The 20,134-nt window shown below is 35.6% G+C and overlaps 1 protein-coding gene across 1 annotated transcript in view; it reads right to left on the bottom strand.

The window, feature by feature from the left end:
- Positions 1 to 289: 289 nt before the first annotated feature.
- Positions 290 to 20,134, bottom strand: part of SRP54 (signal recognition particle 54) — a 55,675-nt gene continuing 35,830 nt past the window's right edge. The window contains exons 6-16 of the mRNA XM_079767525.1: positions 19,208 to 19,274; positions 19,069 to 19,126; positions 14,494 to 14,644; positions 12,841 to 12,989; positions 12,416 to 12,516; positions 11,618 to 11,704; positions 11,072 to 11,145; positions 10,748 to 10,856; positions 5,617 to 5,787; positions 1,492 to 1,587; positions 290 to 800 (exon numbers count right to left, since the gene is read on the bottom strand). Coding sequence (XP_079623651.1) covers positions 709 to 800; positions 1,492 to 1,587; positions 5,617 to 5,787; positions 10,748 to 10,856; positions 11,072 to 11,145; positions 11,618 to 11,704; positions 12,416 to 12,516; positions 12,841 to 12,989; positions 14,494 to 14,644; positions 19,069 to 19,126; positions 19,208 to 19,274 — 1,155 coding nt within the window. The 3' untranslated portion in view covers positions 290 to 708. The remainder of the gene's footprint in view (positions 801 to 1,491; positions 1,588 to 5,616; positions 5,788 to 10,747; positions 10,857 to 11,071; positions 11,146 to 11,617; positions 11,705 to 12,415; positions 12,517 to 12,840; positions 12,990 to 14,493; positions 14,645 to 19,068; positions 19,127 to 19,207; positions 19,275 to 20,134) is intronic.

The following is a 20,134-nucleotide window of genomic DNA, read 5'->3' on the forward strand; positions in this document are numbered from 1 at the left end:
TCTAAAAAAAAAAAAAAGCAAGTTATATACAAAATATTGTATTATAAATTATAACCCCATTCACAATTTAAATTTAAATGGCAGTGGTAATATTTTCTATGGCAAAATTAAATTAATTTTTCTAATTTAAACAAAAATTCCTAGTACTAATGGTTATGACACTCTACCATATTTCCCATTAAAGGTATACTTCTAAGGATAGCTTTAAATGTCACAGAGAGATTGATTTTTCTGTCTGTCTAATGTGATACACTGATAATTTTAAAGCATAAAGAAAATTAACAAACCCTTAACTTATAACAACTCTGAAGTTTATTTTTATAGCACTTTTATTGAGAAATTATGTAACTACTGACCAGGACTGTTTACAAATGTAATGCTTGGCCTTTGAAACAATTAAAAACTCAAGTACTAAAATTTTACATCATGATTTGTTTAACTTAAGTGTTACGATGGTAAAAACTGACAGAAGAAAATCTAAAGCAAAATATGATTTCCACAAAAATCACATATTCCTCCCTGATATCAAAGGGAAGGAGGAAAGAAGGAAGGAAGGAAGAAGAAAAAGAGGGGAGAAAAATGATGAGAAAAGAAAAAGGGCAAGACAGGCAAGAAAAATACTTTTTTCCCCATTTTTAAAAAGAGGAAACTCTGAGGTTTCAGCAAATAACGTAATCAGCTGAGTCAGTTTATATTAAGGCATCTTCTTTACATATTATTGAATCCCATCATGCCTTTCATATTGCCAGCAGCACCCTGTTGAAATTGCCTCATCATTGACTGAAGTCCTGCCATACCACCTAGAGAGAAAGTAAAATTAGATAATTATTAAGCAGAACTTGAAACATTTGTTATTTCTGTCTAATAAGTACTTTAACTCCCAAAAAATATACCAGTATCCTCATCTATAAAAGAGAATGAAGAATCTATTTCATCAAGTGGTGAGAAATAATACCTGAAAAACCTTAGAACAGAGTGTCTGTTACACAGTAAAACGTCAATAAATCTAAACAAAAAATTCAATTTCTGGGAAGTCCAAAAGAGTCTTATTGTAAATTGTAATCAATTTGGGAGGACAGGGAGTTATTTCATAGGACTTACAGAAAGAATTAACCTTTTATTGCCTGACCAGTGTGGCTCAGAGGTTGTGCACTCGATCCCCAGTGGGGTGCATGCAGGAGGCAGCCAATCATTGATTCTCTCTCATTATTGATGTTTCTATCCCTCTCTCCCTCACCCTTCCTCTTTCTGAAATCTATAAAAACATTAAAAAAAAGATGATTAAGTAGCTTTGCTCAAATATCACACAGATGGCAGCAGAGAAGTGAATAAAACTTCAGCTTACATAGGCACTATTACAACTATTCAACTTAGAAGTCAGATGGCTATTTCCCTAAAATCACATATCTGTTGAACAGATTTTCACAATGTCACCAACAGAAGGCTTATGAAAACTCAACCCTTAACAACTGACAGTAACTCTGTATTTACCCATGTGATGAAGAACTCTTGGATCCATCATTTTGGCCATTTGTTGATTCAATTTTGCCATCTGTGACTGGCTTACATTCTTAGACATGTCACCACCTGAAATTAAAGAAGGTTTTGAGTCAATATAGAATGTAATACAATCAGGATATCACAGAGTTTAATAAATTGAGTAAATAAAAAAAATCACTTATAATCTTATCACTCTAACACAATCATTTCTATTTATATATATTCCTTTCTAATTTTTATCTCAATTACATATATACTTTTGAGAAAGTATAAGTGAAATTCTATATTAAGAAATATTTAAGGAACTTTCTTCAGGGGTAAGATTTTTCTTAATACTTTTAGTTATACCTGTGAGCCACTATTAGCAAAACTATCCAGTGGCGATTAATGTAAGCTATAACAATTTATTAGAGTGATATGGGAGAATGCTGAACAAAAAACTGTGTTTTTAGATATGGATTAATCAGGAAAGAGTCTGGATGCTGGTAAACGAATATGAAAGAATGAGTCTGAGAAAACCTGAAAATTTTTATATATCTAAGAAACTATTAAAAATAACAAGAAGCTTCACAGAATAGTAAGACAAATAACCCAACTCCATTTATCAATGAATTGCCACACACACAGTCAAAACTCCACAGGAAAAGAAGCAGCCAATGAAAAAGCAGCACTCTGGGGCAGGATAAGAGGTTTTCTTTTTGAGCAAGCATGTCAAACTTGCGGCCCACAAGGAGTATTTTTGTGGCCCAGCCAATATAATGGTATGTAATAAATGTTTTAATAAAAATTTCATAACTTAATTTTTATAATATCCTGTTATACATAATTATTAATAACGAACTACAATGCTCGCTAATGACTGATTACTATAATCGTGCTGCATTCATTTCCCTTATGCGCCTTACTCGCAGACGCACCATTTCTCTCCACCAATACTAGCAGCAAATATTTTAGCAGCCGATTTCTACATCATTAGTTTTGTACTGACTTGTCTAGTGTGTGCAAAAGGAAATATTTTGCTTTTGGAGAATAAGAAAAATAGATTTATTTGTGTTATGCTTATTAGTTTGTGCAGTTATTCAGTGTCTGGTAAGTTAATGTTCAAGAAAAAATATTAATTTTATTAAAATGTTCTATTATTTTATGTTAATAATTACTTATTTCAGCCCTTTGTATTCAGCATGTCTCTATCGAAATAAACCCACATTTATTAAATTGAAGCTTTTGTCTTTTTGCGGCCCACATAAACTTAAACCTTATTTATTTGGCCCGTGTTAGCCTTTGAATTTGACATGCTTGCTTTAGAGAACAGCTGCTGTGCTTAAGAGACAGAAAGTAAAAGAGATCAATGCAACAAATAATGCAACAATGAATAAATAAAACTGCTTCAGCAAATTTACTTCATAGGAGCATTTAGGAAAATGAAAACCAAAGCTGCCCTTGATTCTCTAATCAAAGCTGGCTAATCTGAGTAAATTACATGAACTAAGGTCCATGAATAAAAGAGATGTTTTTATAAAACATAATGAAATCTGTGAAAAATAATTAAATCTATGCAAGATGTAAATTCTATGTTCAATTTGTTTTTTGTCACAAGAGTCTGTTCCTTAGGATTTAAAACTTATGGTGTGACAAGGATGTGCCCCATATCCAATGCCCATTTCATCTTGGTTTTGCCATTACTGAGTAATCAATGCTTAGATAAGAACTGGTTGATGGATCTGCAGTAGTTCTATCAACAACAGTGAGGGTTTAGGAAAGATGTTGAACTGACACGTGTTTATTAATCACAATCTGAAATAGCATGTGATGTTAGGAATTATAACCAATTTTAAACATGCCTAACTTTTTCCCTTGGCACAAAAGAGAATCTAGGGCCCTAGCCAGTTTGGCTCTGTGGACAGAGCATCAGCCTACAGACTGAAGGGTCCCAGGTCCGATTCCAGTCAAGGGCACATGCCCGGGGTTGTGGCTTGATCCCTAGTAGGGGGTGTGCAGGAGGCAGCCAATCAATGATTCTCTCTCATCACTGATGTTTTTATCTCTTTCTCCCTCTCCCTTCCTCTCTGAAATCAATAAAAAAATATTTAAAAAAAAAAGAGAATCTAGGATATAGCAAGCAAGGAAAATAAGAAAAGTGTCAAAGAAAAAGGTGATAAGAACTTCTATAAATACTCATTTTTTAAGAAAGCTATTTAATGGTATGATTCATCTTTAGAGTGTGCTTAACTAATATTTTTTGAGCCCTAGCTGGTTTTGCTCAGTGGATAGAACATGGGCAGAATGAAGGGTCCTGGGTTCAATTCTGGTCAAAGGGCACATGCCCAGGTTGTGGGCTTGATCCCCAGTAGGGGGTGTGCAGGCGGCAGCCAATCAATGATTCTCTCTCATCATTGATGTTTCTGTCTCTCTTTCCCTCTCCCTTCCTCTCTGAAGTCAATAAAAATATATTTAAAAATATATTTTTAAAGAAACTCACTTTAATAGTGTTTATAATATAGAAAAAAATCGAGAGGGCTGGGACAGTTAATTAACTCTTTGGAAAAACACACTTTTTTTTTTTTAACCTTACACAATACAGAGCAATATAAATTTCAAATGGGACAAAAAGTAAAACCTAACATTTAAATAAAACCAAAATGAGTAGAAGAAAATATAGCTGACTACTGTTGCATCAACATGGAGAAGACTTTTATGAGCATAAAAGAAAATGATAAATAGCCTTGACTACATTAAAAATGAAAATTGCTCATTAAAAAATATAAATAGTCCTAGTCGGTTTGGCTCAGTGTATAGAGTGTCAGCCTGCAGACCGAAGGGTTCTGGGTTCGATTCTGGCCAAGGGCACGTACCTCGATTGCAGGCTCCTCCCTAGCCCGGGCCCTGGTCGGGGCACATGTAGGAGGCAACCAATTGATGTGTTTTTCTCACATGGATATTTCTCTGTCTCTCCCTCTCTCTTCCACTCTCCCTAAAAATTAATGGAAAAATATCCTCGGGTGAGGATTAATACATACACACACACACACACACACACACACACACACACACACACTGCTGGTTTGCTCAGTGGTTAGAGTGGTGGCCTGCACTGAAGGGTCGTGGGTTGGATTCCAATCAAGGGCACATGCCTCAATTGCAGGCTTGATCTCTGGCATGGTCAGGGCACCGTTCAGGAGGCAACCAATCGACATGATCAATGTTTCTCTCTCTCTCCTCCCCGTCCCTTCCACTCTCTCTAAAAATCAATGGAAAAAATATCCTCGGGTGAGGATTAACAAAAAAAATATATATGTATATAAATATTTATTAAAGACAAGTAAAAAACTGGGAAAATATTTGCAGATATAAACCAAGGATTTTAAAGAGTTATTACAAAGCAATAACAACAACAAAAAAGAAATAACAGCTAACCTAAGAGGTGATTCACAAAGGAAATTCAAACCAGTAAATGCAGATATGTTAAGCTTTATTAGTAATCTAAACAACATATATTGAAAAACATTTGACCACTAAATTGGAAATATGAAATTATTACAAAATTTATTCAGCATCTACTGTTTCTAATCAAACAAACAAAAATCCCTTGGCTCATGGATGATGGCACAGAAACTGATACAAGAACTTATATTGACAGAGAAGCAGATGAATCAGCCTAAATATCCAACAAAGAAGCATTGCATTAAACAAAGATACATGCTCAATTGGAATAGTATGCAGTGGTTAAAAGTTATATTTTGAAGACAATTTGACAATATGGAAAACAGTCACAATGTATCAGAAGAAAACACAAGTTATATCAAATATTATTTGGAATACAACCCACGTAATTCTCTGGGGAGTAAAGGTAATGGGTATTTAAAATTTTTATCTTATATTCTCTACAATTTATTTAATATATATTACATCTTCAAAAAATAAGTTAATTAAGTTAAAAAAATCTGTTTATTACCTTGAAAACAGGTAAATCAGAAATCACATTATGAACCTTGAAATACTTAAATATAACACAAAATTCAGCAATATATTTTCTAATTCTGGCAGTATTCATAGCTTTAATTTTTACTTTCTTTCCTTTCAGTGTGTTAACTAAATTGATGAGCTTATTTTTCTTACCTTTGAAAAGTCCTTTGATACCTCCCATCTTTTTTACCATTTGTGCAAATTTGGTATATTGTGTCAAAAGTTCTTGAACATCTCTCGTTGACACACCTGATCCTCTTGCTACTCTCTGGATTCTTCCTGGTTGCTTACTAAAAACCTTGGCACCATCTGTACTGTCAAGTTCTGCAGGCAAGGAAGGGTCAATTACTTTCACTTACATACAATTAACTTTCATTATCAAAGCAGTTATATGCAAGTATCTTACACACATAAAAACAATTATAATGGTCAAACCACAACCAGATTTAACAAATGTTATCAGCTGCCCTGTTTACCTGATTATTAAAAGTTAAACATGGAATATATTACAAAGAAATTTATATTCATAAGCTATAAAAAACAAAAAAACTAATATGTACTTACCCTACAGTTTAAGTAAAATAGAACATTCTGAAAACCTTTGAAACGCATGCCCATCCTTTCCATATCTCTTATCTAACTGCTCCTCAGAGCATGTATCAGAGCTAAAAGGTATATTTCTACAAAGAACGAAAGTGCTCACCTTAGCTCTAAATACCATTAACCTTTAAATCATAAATTTAGGCATATAAGCAAGCAGAAGTAGGAAGATCTACCTATATTAACAGAATAATTATTATATTTCCTATTATCAAGTAATTACTACTAGTATTTTAATCCTTTCTGTAACATAAAGAATGAGTTAATTTGCTTCAGTGTTTTGATAAGTCTTAGAATATGAGGCACATTTCTTCTGGTATTAGTTGCATATAATCTCAGAAATGAAATGGCCTTTAGTCAAAATCTATTATGTCTGCATCCTCTCTCCAAATCCCCCAATAAGTGGTCATCTAGCCTCAGCCTTGATATCCCCAGGAGAGATAACCCACTATCTAACATAAGGCAATCTATACCATTCTATTATTTCTGTAATTACAGAAAATCTTTTTACATATTAAAATGAAATGTTTTCCTGGTACTTCTTCCCATTTGCATAAATGTCTCCTCAGCAGGCACAAAGAATAAGTCTTTCAAATATTTGAGAGCCACCCACATGTGACCTATGAATTTTCTCTAGGTGAAAAATATCCAACTCTTTAGAACTCCATTTATCATCCTGATTTTCTAAATACAACTTCTAATTTGTCTATGCTCTCTAAGCATTCTGTCCAGAAGTAAACTGAAATCCAGATGAAGTCTGATTACCAATACAATACAATATTAAATTGTCTCATAATAAGCTTACAGTCCATTAAAACTTCTAAATCCATTTCATAAATGCAGATTTTAAGCCATATCTTCACTATTAAATATTTAGGAAATGTGTATCATTTTTCTTTCAAAAGCTCAAACAGAGTGAGAGAGAGAAGATAAGCTAATAATAGCACATCATGGTAAGCAATATGATAGAATTAAGCAAATAGCAGGAAACATAATTTAAAGAAGAAAGGAAGTCAGGAAGAGCTCCAGGTGGTGGTTTCTCTTTAACAGAGTAGTCCTGAAGGACAAGTATGAGGTAAGTACAGAAGAGAAAGGAGAAGGGGACATTCTAGGAAGTAGAACATAGATTCCTACAGTAATAACTATGTGTAGAAGAAATCAAGCATGGGTAAGAGCTGAGAGATTTAAGAAGTAAGGTAAGGGCAAGTTATAACAGAACTTGTATGCCAAACTTAGGAGATTAGAATTCATCACGAAGACAATAAAGAACAATTGAAAGATTTGAGCCCAGAACTATTATGTTTAGAAAGACCATTCTGTGGCAGTGAGGAAGAAAGATTGAAAAGAGGAGTGAAAAAATAGAAAGGGAAATGTTAGGGAGGCTAACATAGCTATGCAGGAGATATAGAGGCAAAGAAAATAGGGGATATGTGAGAAATATTCAGGAAGTAGAACTCACTAAAATCTAAGGTGATGTTAAGGTTTCTATATTCCACTTCAAGTGGTAAAACATTGATACAAGTAGTTGTGGTAAGTTAAATACGTATGTATATTGTAATACCCAGAGCAATCACTAAGAAAACTACTCAGAGATATATTCAAAAACACCATAGGTAATTTAAATAATGTTCAAATAACCCATAGGCACATAGAAAAGAGAAAGCAGAAGAACAAAATCAGAGGGAACACACAGAATTAGAAATAAATCCTAATATATAAACACTATATCAGTTAAAAGAGATCATCAGAATGTATTAAAAGATAACCCACCCAATTACATGCTGTTGACATGAAACTCACTTTAAATATGACACTCTGGAGGGACCTGGAGTACTATGCTAAGTGAAATAAGCCAGTCAGAGAAAGATAAGTATCACATGATCTCACTCATATGTGGGATATAAAGAACAAAATAAACTGATGAACTAAACAGATCTAGAGACATAGAAACATGGAAAAGACTGATGAATCTCAGAGGGAAGGTGGGGGTGAATGGATGGTAGGAAGAGATTAATCAAAGAACTTATCTACACTAATAAAAGAGAAAGATGCAAATTGACGACACCCACCAGCCAATCAGGAGTGAGTATGCAAATTAACCCAACAAAGATGGCAGGTTAATTTGCATACACAGGTGCTGAGCGGCTGGGGGCGGGATGCTTGCGTCGCCACCAAGGTGATGACGCAGATGTTCCACACCGCCCCAGCCACTCTGGGCCTCTGGGCAGCGTGGGAAGGCAGAAAGGTGGCTCCGGGCAGAGAGAAGGCAGAAAGGCGGCTCCGGACTGGAGCAAAGGCAGTGCCAGCAGCCAGGGGAAGGAAGGCCCATTCCTGCAAGAATCTTCATACATCGGGCCTCTAGTATGTATATATATATATAAAAAGGACACAGACAAGTATGGTGAAGGCCTGGGGTGGGGGGTGGGAGTGGGCTAGAAAGGGTCAATGGGGAAAAAAAGAGGACATCTGTAATACTTTCAACAATAAAGATAAATTTTTAAAAGTTTAATATAGGTAATTTAAAAGTAAAAAGATGGACCCAGCCAGCATGGCTCAGTGGTTGAGGGTCGATCTATGAACCAGGAGGTCATGGTTTGATTTCCCATCAGGGCACATATCTGGGTTGTGGGCTCGATCCCCAGTAGAGGGCATGCAGGAGGCAGCTGATCAATGATTCTCTCTCATCATTGATGTTTCTATCTCTCTCTCTCCCTTCTCTGAAATCAATAAAAAAAATATTTTTTAAAAAAGTAAAAGGATGAAAAAAGATACACAATGCAAAAAACTAATCAAAAAAAAGCTGAAGCCTGGCTGGTGTGGCTCAGTTGGTTGAGCCTTGTCCCATGCACCCAGAAGTAGCTGGTTTGATTCCTGAACAAGGCACAAGACCAGGTTGAGGCCCAATCCCCAGTAGGGGGCAGCCAATTGATGGTTCTCTCTCATTGATGTTTCTATCTCCCTCTCCCTTTCTTTCTCTGAAATCAATAAAAACATATTAAAAAAAAAAGTTGAAGTGGTTGCATTAATATCAAAGTAGATCCAGAACAAAGGAGGACATTACATACATAATGATAAAAGAGTCATTTACTAAGGAGACATAAAAATTCTAAATGTGTATACACCCCAAAAAAAAGCTTCAAAATATATAAAGCAAAACTGACATAACTGAAAAGAAAAAAGTTAGGCATTTTAATACCTCTATCTTCACAATCAATACAACCATTAAACCGAAAATCAGCGAGGAGCCGAAACCGGTTTGGCTCAGTGGATAGAGCATCAGCCTGCGGACTCAAGGGTCCCAGGTTCGATTCCGGTCAAGGGCATGTACCTTGGTTGCGGGCACATCCCCAGTGGGGGGTGTGCAAGAGGCAGCTGATGGATGTTTCTCTCTCATCGATGTTTCTAACTCTCTATCCCTCTCTCTTCCTCTCTGTAAAAAATCAATAAAATATATTAAAAAAAAAAAAAAAAGAAAATCAGCGATGATATAAATCTAAGTTGACCCGTTTCTAGCTTGGGTGACTGAGTAGATAGATAGAAGTGTCATTTACCAAGGGAGAAGCACTACATTTTGGATCTGATTTGCCTCAGAAAACTTTCAAACATGAAAACAAAGATGTCCATCATTTAGTGAGCACCTAAAGAGAAGGTGATCCAGAGTGTAGATTCTTGAGCCAGAATGATTGAGTTTGAAGCCCATCCTCTCCACTCCAGCTAGTGATTTTGAGAAAATTACTGCATCTCAGTTTCCTAATCTGTAAAAGCTAGATAACAATGGATTTTGACTCCAGAATTGCCCCTTAAGATTTGTCATGAAAATTAAGTGGGTTAATATATGTTAAGTCCTCAGGACAGTGCCTAAGGACAATGCCTAGGACAGAGTAAAGTACTCTAGATATGGCTGCAATTATTAATTCTATATGCAAAACTTCTTGCAGTGTTGAAGATAAGAGATAAGAAAGACACAATCTTATTTAAATTACTATGAAAGCCTAGAATTTAGGAAAGAGGTAGAGACTAAAAAAAAAGCATGTATTTCTTTGTAAATGAGGTCAGAGGTCAAGTGGTAAAGAGCCTTAAAAAAGAATATGTATGATATACATGTTGGATTGAATCAGAAAGGGTGCTTAAAAACTAGTAAAAAGATAAAGGGGTCTAGGGACTAGAAATGCTAATGGAATGAGAACCAGATAAAAACACCTGAAATATAGAAGGCAGTGATAATAAAGGATTAGAGAGACAGAGCAATGTACTTCATCTAAGAAGAATGAAAAATGAACAAACAGTTTCAGAGTAAAACAACTTTGCAAACATTGCTTAAACTATCCCTCTCTCATAAATACCATTTCACGTTAGCATACTAGAGATCTGAAGAGACTTATAATAAATACAGTTATTAGTTTCTTTTTAACCTGGCCTGCCACCAAATTTATTTGACTACAGAACTCCCCTTTTAAGTTCTTTCTACCAACATCATGAAGAACTAGTGTTGTTTCCATGGAACTAGACCTTTTTCTCAATGAAGTCTATCTACTAATCATTAACCTCTGAGTAAGAGCTTTTAAACAAATATAAATATACCTAACAAAAGCCTTGTAGTCTCAATTTTTCTCCATCTTGGACACAAGACCACAGTGAAACTCTCAACTTGCTGATATGCAGAACAAGTAATCTACCAACTTACCTTGATCATTCATACTATCCATTATCGTCATTAATTTCTTTAGCCTTGCCATTGACTCCTGTTCATTTCCTTTGCTCATAAAATCTGTTCCAAAACCAGGGATCATCCCCTAAAACAGACATATTTAAACACAAAATCAATAATAGCTTGAGATGAATTATTCCGAATGTTGGCATTTAATTATTGGCTTTAACATTGACACTAAGTTTTTAAAGTATATATTTTTACCCAAATATTAAAAATAATTAAAGCAAGTACATCTGTTCTTAGAAATTTTAATGAAAAACAAAACAAGTTAGAAAAAAACTTTTTAGGATAACTAACCAAGATTTGACTGAAGGGGCCCATTTTCATAATATTTTGAAATTGTTCATACATGTCTCGCAACGTAAACTGACCTGAAATACAATGTGAGTCAGATATATTAGAGAATGTACATTTCATTTCATAAAACTAATACTTTCTTTCATTATGGGTTCATCTCGAAGCACACTTACAAAATATCCAATCAATAAATAGTCACTGAGCAGTTATTATGTGCAAGATCATAGGATGAATTCAATAGAGAATATACAGTTACACAGATCCTATTCGAGAGAAGCTTACATTCTATCAGAGAAAATGGAATAAAAAAATACACAAGACACTTGAAAACAAGGCAGATAAACTATACCCACTAGGATGACTAAAATTAAATTGCTCAGATGTCTGAAATTTAAAATGATTTGCATATAAATCATCTAAGAAATAAACATTTCAGGAATTGGCTTTAGTAACAGACTTATTTCAAACAAATAAATACTATAGTTTTATTAAAAATAAAGTAATAGAGGATATTCTGAGATAAAATGCTTTTGGCTCCTTATATACCATGTTTCAACTTCTCTATAAGTGCTTCATTGTCATCCAACTTCAACTCGTTGACTTTATCTATCAGTCCTTCAATGTCACCCATACCTATAATATGCAAAAAAGTAAAATTAACATCTAATAGCATACCTTACCTTACATTACACAAAATACATGTACATACATAATAACCCTGTGAGATAGGCAGATACGTTACGTGAGAAAACTGAAGCTAGAAAGGTTAAGTGACAAAGCAGGGATGCCAACCCAGGGTTTAATTCCAAATTCCATGTTCTCTATAACAGCTGGAGCCATTATAAAAGTTTTATTGCCATTTTCACTACTATTAGTACAACCACATATTTTTTTAAAAATATATTTTATTGATTTTTTACAGAGAGGAAGGGAGAGGGACAGAGAGCTAGAAACATCGATGAGAGAGAAACATGGATCAGCTGCCTCCTGCACACCCCCTGCTGGGGATGTGCCCGCAACCAATGTACATGCTCTTGACTGGAATCGAACCTGGGACCTTTCAGTCTGCAGACCGACGCTCTATCCACTGAGCCAAACCCGTTTCGGCCAACCACATATTTTTGTATTGTGCTCTACAACTATTCCAAAAAACTTGCCATGTTAACATTCTAACCACCAGAAGTAAATAACCACCATCCCTATTTTACAGGTGAGGAAGATAAATCATAGGAGGACATGATTTTCCTCAACTAGTTAGTGAGTGGACAGAATTAAAACCCTAATCTGTCCTAAAGATCCATGCTATTTCTTGGAGATTTTTGTGTATTCTACCATCATACATACCAAGAAGTTTGCTGATGAAAGGCTGTGTTTTAAAAGGTTCAAAGTCATCTATATGTTCCCCTGTACCAATGAAAATAATTGGACTTTTTGTGGCAGCAACTCTGCAAAAAGAAAACATAAAAGGAAAACAAATTACTTGCATATTTCAAAGCTAATTAGACAGAGGTACATAGCTCAAATTTCTCTTAACTAGTTAAAACAAAACTATGTATCAGAGGGACTCCAAAATTTTGTTTCTATTTAAACTTCTTTCATAGACCATATTAGGTCCACTATTGGAATATATTTTAAATGATCAATAAGAAATCTGTAAATACGCGCGTGCGCACGCACGCACGGACACACACACACACACACACACACACACACACACACACACACCATATAAGCCTAAGACATAGGACAAGAGCATCAATGATACTTACGCACTGAGTGCACCACCTCCTTTTGCATGGCCATCAAGTTTTGTCACTATTACTGAGGCTACATCTACTTTATCTTTAAAAGCCTTAGCCTGGGCTTCACAGGCCTGCCCAATGGAGGCATCCATCACATAAACAATGTTATCAGGTTGCTAGAAAATTTAAATAGAAAAGATACATATTTTTCCTGATCTTCAGCAATTTCATCATTAGAAGCTATATAAAATATTTATTATAAATAATTATTCACCCAATCAATAAATATTTATTGAGGGAGTACTACGTATTAGGCACTATTTAGGTCCTAAGACAAAGAGATGAATAAGAAAATCCTTGTCGGCCAAAACCGGTTTAGCTCAGTGGATAGAGCGTCGGCCTGCAGACTGAAAGGTCCCAGGTTCGATTCCGGTCAAGGGCATGTACCTTGGTTGCGGGCACATCCCCAGTGGGGGGTGTGCAGGAGGCAGCTGATCGATGTTTCTCTCTCATTGATGTTTCTAACTCTCTATCCCTCTCCCTTCCTCTCTGTAAAAAATCAATAAAATATAAAAAAAAAAAAAAAAAAAAAGAAAATCCTTGTCCTAGTGCAAATTACATTCTAGTCAGAGGAGACTGATAATAAATACGTGTATAACAACTAAACTGGGATAGAGAATGTGAGTTTTGAGGTGAGGGAGACTTCTTTAGGTAGGGTAGTCAGGGAAGGCCTCTCTGGAGGTAAACATTTGGGCCAAGGCCTGAATAAACAGAAAAAAGTTATACAAAGATCTGGAAGAATAATACTGTAGGCAAAGAGAAGAGCAAAAGTAAATCAGAGAAAAAGAAAAAGTAGAAGAATGTACATGAAAACCAAATTGAATAAAATACAGGTGAGACTTTCTCTTCGCTATGCTTAACGAGGTCAAAATATTGGCATGGTTAAAAAGAAACTTATTATAATGAACCAAAGAATTATAGCCTCCACCCAGAGGCAAAACATGGGTTTATAATATGTGCTATTGATCACCTATAAACTGCTTCTTCTTCCCAAATTACTTCCATCAAAATTCTAAAGAGAAACTAAGTGATGATTAATATTTTTAAGTGCCTCACTTTGAAAATTCTAAAGTAAATGTTTCTACCGTATTTTCCGGCGTATAAGACGACTGGGCGTATAAGATTTTCCTGGGTTAAAAAGTCATTTTATACGCCGAAAAATACGGTAGTCCAATATATCTAATCCATTATATCTAATCCCATCAATATAGTCCAATATACCATATTTTCCGGTGTATAAAACGACTTTTTAACCCAGGAAAATCTTATATGCCCAGTCGTCTTATACGCCGAAAAGTACGGTAATTTGACTTAAGTATTTACAGAAAGGAAATGAAATAGTTATTAAAGGTTAATTCCTGAATTTTTTTGTTTTCTCATACATATTAATAAGATGAATGAGATAGGAAATTATTTTTCTGATATTTGCTCATGAAAATCTCATACTTAATATAGGAGAATATAAACTCATTTTCATACAGATAGAGGTACCCAAGACAAAAATAAAGTACTTGGAACCTGTCTTATAGGCAAAAAATAATTTATACAGGTCATAAACTCAATCAGGGTTTACAATTAACTTAACCAAAGACTTCATAATGTTAAAATAAAGCTACTTACTATAGCATTAGCAACTTGAAGCATTTCTTCAAACAAAGAGTCTTCTTGTTTATGACGGCCACTTGTATCAACAATAATAATTTCAAAATTTTCATTTTTGAATTTCTCCACTCCTTCAGAGGCAATGATAACAGGATCCATTTCTGTATAGCTATTTAACATGGACAAATGATTTAACAACCAACACTAAAACTTCCTTTAATCTATTATAGAAAAGTCATAAGGATCTCAATTTCAATTTAGAAGAATAAAATCTATTAAGTATTACATATAGCAATTTACTTCCAGATCAGCATAAAGCGGTATCCAGTTTCCCAATTACAAGATCCTGTCTGATTCTGCTATATGTCTCTCTTGAATAAGTTGTTTCCTTCAATTTTAAAAAATACAGTAGTTGAATTTTTGTTACCTAGTGTTTCACACTATTTTTCATTTAATACCCTTTTGTAAGCATTATAAAAACCATTAAATGTTCCTGTAAAGTATGACTTTTAGGCTATAAGCATTCCATCAGATAGCTTTGTCATTGTTTATTAAATAAATGTCCTATTGTTGGTCATTTAAGGTTTTTCTCATTTCTTGGTATCAAACAAATAGCTAATATGAGAAACATATTCATGTTGCTTCTTTGAAATAGTTGATACACCCCTATAGGTTGACCTTAAATAAATTGGTCTGACTGTTTAGACTTTTGGTTTTTAAAACAAAAATGTCCTCCACAACGTTTAATTTCCTTCCCATTGCACTACATTTTTACAATCCTCAAAAATGTTTCACTTTGAAAATAAAAAAATGAGATCAAATTTTAATTTGTATTCTCTTGATTAGTGGAACTTTTTATACAGATCAATACTGTCAAATGAAAAGATATAATCTAAAAATAAAAAATGTTTTTCCCTAAAATAACAACAACACAAATTAGGTAGAAAATACACTTAATAAGAATACGTGTGAGATTTAAATGAAGGAAATTACTAGTTATGGACATAAAAATCTTTTTTTAACAAAAAAGATATAGCAGATTCCTAAATGGAACTATACAAATATAGTAAAGATGTCAGTTCTCCCCTAAATTATCTGATTTCAATGGAATATATTTTAAATGATGAATAATCTTGGGTGATTTTTCTTTTTGAAATTTAATAAAAAATTCTAAAATTTATCCAGGGAAATTAGCTGGTTAGAATAGGCAGGAAAATGTTGATAAAGAAAATACAGATTAGTTACTACCAGATATTTTAAATATAAGATACAATTAAAATTCATAAATGTGTAAAAAAATATGATCAGATATGTTCATAAGGAAAGTGCTTTGCTTAAGAATATACATGCATACAAAGGAATACAACGATGTCATAAAAAAGAATTACCTTAAACAGTATACTGTCTGTAACAGAATTATTAAGATCCCATTTTCTTAGAATTTGTTTTAATGAAGTATAACATACATAGAAAAGTCAAATAATCAACTCAATGAATTTTTGCAAAGCAAACGCACCAAGATCAAGAAACAACATAACTAGCACCTCACTCCCTCCCAGTAATAATCACTATCTTGTCATAAGATCCCATTTTTAATCAACTCTATAGTGGCATATTCACATACAATAAAATGCACTACTTTAAATGTTCATTTTGATGAGTTTGACAAATTTACATAACTCATATAAGCACTACCACAGCAATGGAGGTACAAAGCACTGTAAGAGTCCATTTTAATTTAAAATTATCTATCTATCTATCTATTTATCCATCCATCCACCTACCTACCTACTTATCTATCTATATCTGTGTGTTAATTTGATTTGTAAAGATATTGAAATCAAGCACAGAGAGACACGCTAAAAACTGTTAACTGGGAAGTGAAACTTAGTAATTTCACTTATTTAATTTAAAACTTTTAATTAAAATAGTGGGGCTTTTTTTTCAAAAGATAGAACAAATAACATAACAGTTCTATATCTACCACCTCCCCCACCAAATACTATATATATATTTAACATTACAGATATAGTTCAAGTTCTTCCCCAGTCCCATTCCCTTCAGCCCTCCAAGAGGAAACAATGCTCACTAATATGTTTTTAAGGTTACATGAATAAAGGAGAGGTTATTTAATAAATGGTACTGAGAATACTGGTTAAAAATTAATACTCCAGCTTTGGTCAAAAGTTCAAGTAATTATCAGAGCTATTATATCATTTGCAAATTTTGAACCCTACAGATATAACATTTTATTATCGCTTGACCTTTTTTTAAAAAAAAATATTTTTTTATTGATTTCAGAGAGGAAGGGAGAAGGAGAGAGAGAGAAACATCAATGATGAGAGAGAATCATTGATCGGCTGCCTCCTGTATGCCCCCCACTGGGGATCAAGCCCACAACCCAGGCATGTGCCCTTGACCGGAATTGAATTGGGAACCCTTCAGTCCATAGGCTGATGCTCTATCCATGGAGCCAAACCAGCTAGGGCTCCCTTGAGTTTTAAAACTATGTGAGAAACAATCTTTATCCTAAAATTAAAATACCTACTATTATTCATTAATCTATTTGTTAGAAATTATTGTTAAAAAATAACTAAAAGAAAAAAATTAAGTAAAGAGCATATATAGCCAAAGTTCACTAGCTTTCTTGGCCAGCCAAAAAGTAGAAGGTAATGACTAACAAAAAAACATCCACTATTTAATTACCTCAAATTTTAGCTTCTTTAAACTTCCTTCCTGAAGGTATTATAAACCATTTACATGAATAATGTTAAGAAAAATGCTATTGTCTCAAACAAATCCTCCTAAATTCAATTTAGACTTGTTTCTTTTCATTAATCATTCTAACATATACAAAATACCTAACTGAATAGCAATGTATCAAATGAAGGATTGAAATGATCAGAATCTCTGATATGTGTACAGATTATAAACCATTTTAAGATGATCAAATTTTTAAAAAAAAATTGGAGAGAGAGAGAGAGAGATATCTATTTGTTGTTCCACTTATTTATGTATTCATTGGCTGCTTTCTTGTATGTGTCCTGACCAGAGATCAAACACTGTAACCGACTGAACTACCCGGCCAGGCAGATCATCAAACTTAACGGACAGTATGGAATTCACCACTGTGTGTTTAAATGAGGAGTGCTTTAGACAGATCTTAAAAGAAACAATAGGAATAGAGAAAAGCAGAAGGAGTTCAGAAAGTATGCAAAGGCAGGATGATAAGCATGCAAAGCAGAATTAAAACTAAACAATTTCTACTCTAATCTATCAGGTTGAATCAGAAAAGTTATATTATAATAATAAAAGTCACCAATTTATTAATTATATTCCCACTTTGTTCCAGAAAGAATTTAAACTTATCCTACCTAATAAAAGAGTAATATGCAAATTGACCGAATCTTTGCTATGTTTAAGCCACGCCCACCAGCCAATCAGGGTGAGTATGCAAATAAACCCAACCAAGATGGCTTCAGCCACAGAGAGCAAGGTTTCCCAGGCAACAGAGGAAGCCAGGCTTTCCGCCTGCCCTTGCTAGGCCTAAGCCTCCACTCAAGCTACAAAGTTTCAATTATAGAAGGTAAACAAATCTTAACAGAAATGACGGCAGCCACGGAGCTGGAGAGAGCAGGCCAGGGTTGCCCCCAGCAATGGAGAAAGCAAAGCTTTCCGCACACCCTGGCCAGGCCCAGGCCTCCGCTTAAGGCTACAAAGTTTCAATTATAGAAGGTGAATTAACCCCAACAGAAATGGCTGCTGGCCGAGGAGGGAGCAGGAGGCTTGGCTCCGCTCCAGGCTACAAAGTTTCAATTGTAGAAGGTAAATAAATTACAGATACCAGGGCCTCCTCTTGGGTCGCCAGGGGGCGTGGCTGGCCTGCAAACCACCACAGGCCCCTTGCTCAGGCCGCCCCACGCCCCAAGGGAACCCCCATCCTGATCCGGGACACCCTTCAGGGCAAACCAGCTGGCCCCCACCCCTGCACCAGGCCTCTATCCTTTCTAATAAAAGAGTAATATGCAGATTGACCATCACTCCAACACACAATATGGCTGTCCCCATGTGGTCAAAGATCCTGCCCCCATGTGGACACAAGATGGCCACCACAAGATGGCCAGCAGGGGAGGGCAGTTGAGAGGGACCCAGGCCTGCAAGGGAGGAAAGTTGGAGGTGATCAACCCTTCAGGGGAGGGCAGTTAGGGGTGACCAGGCCGGCAGAGGAGGGAAGTTGGGGGCAAACAGGCTGGCAGGGGAGCAGTTAGGCATCAATCAGGCTGGAAGGGGAGTGGTTAGGGGGTGATCAGGCTGGCAGGCAGAAGTGGTTAGGGGCAATCAGGAAGGCAGGCAGGCGAGCAGTTGGGAGCCAGCAGTCATGGATTGTGAGAGGGCAGTCAGATATCCCTCGAAGGGTCCCAGATTGGAGAGGGTACAGGCTGGGCTGAGGGACACCCCCCTCTCTGTGCACGAATTTCGTGCAATGGGCCTCTAGTAAGTATACATTAGTATACATTAAAATGTGACTAGATAACATAAAATAAAGAGACAAGATGAGGCACTTGAGTATCAAAATAAAAAACAAAAACTCACCTTCCATAGAATGGAATTCTTGCTTTCGTAGCATTCTGTTTTAGTTGGTCAAAAGCCCCTACGAGATAAAGAGTTAATGAATCCTCAAACTTAAAAATAAAAATTACAGGAAACAAAATTTCAAATTTCAACACATTACCTGCTCTGAATGTGTCTGCACATATCAAACAGGTCTTCCAACCTTTCCTCTGGTAATAATAAGCTAACTGGGAAAGGAAGATTAAAAAATATATAATATCAACAAATATACATTATTACATATATAATTTTTACTGTTTATCCTAGTTATTTACTTAAGGAATTAAGTAAAACTACCCATACTCTCCTGAGTAATATTATTAAATTTTTGAAAACAATAACTTTCCTAAAGAGTTTAAATTCTAACTGCCATACAGTCACATTCAAAGGATATAAGATGATCAAGCAACACATGACTGTTGTAAAAAAATGTTAATTACAATTAGTGTTAATAAAGTAAAAATAATAACATAATCTACTAGAAATAATCCTTTGTTTTTTTCTAAGCTTTAAGATAGTTGAAGCTTGTGAAACTAAAGGTGGTAACAAAGTTGAGGCACCCAATTCTGGAAGAAAGTGTGGTATAATGAATTAAAAATTAGCATAAGGATATCTATACTAATAATCTATACTAATAAAAGGGAAATATGCAAATTGGTCACGACGCCCTCACAGTAACAACCAAACAGCAGGCTGTGTGGGGCAACCAGGCCGGCAGGAGAGTTAGCGAGAGACAACCAAATGACTGACCAGCAGGCTGCGTGGGGTGACCAGGCTGGCGTGGGGTGGGCATTGAGGGGCAACCAGGCTGGCGGGGGGGGGGGGCTGTGAGGGGCGACCAGGCTGGTGGGGGGGCAGTGAGGGAAGACCAGGCTGGCGGCGGGGGGGGGGGGGGGGGGCAATGAGTGGAGACCAGGCCGGCAGAGGGGGGCTGTGAGGGGCGACCAGGCTGGCGGGGGGGGGCAGTGAGGGGAGACCAGGCCAGCAGGGGGGGCAGTTTATGGGCGACCAGGCAGGCAGGCAGGTGAACAGTTAGGAGCCAGCAGTC

This window comes from Cnephaeus nilssonii (assembly GCF_951640355.1).
Source record: "Cnephaeus nilssonii genome assembly, chromosome: 4".
In the NCBI taxonomy this organism is placed as follows: domain Eukaryota; kingdom Metazoa; phylum Chordata; class Mammalia; order Chiroptera; family Vespertilionidae; genus Cnephaeus; species Cnephaeus nilssonii.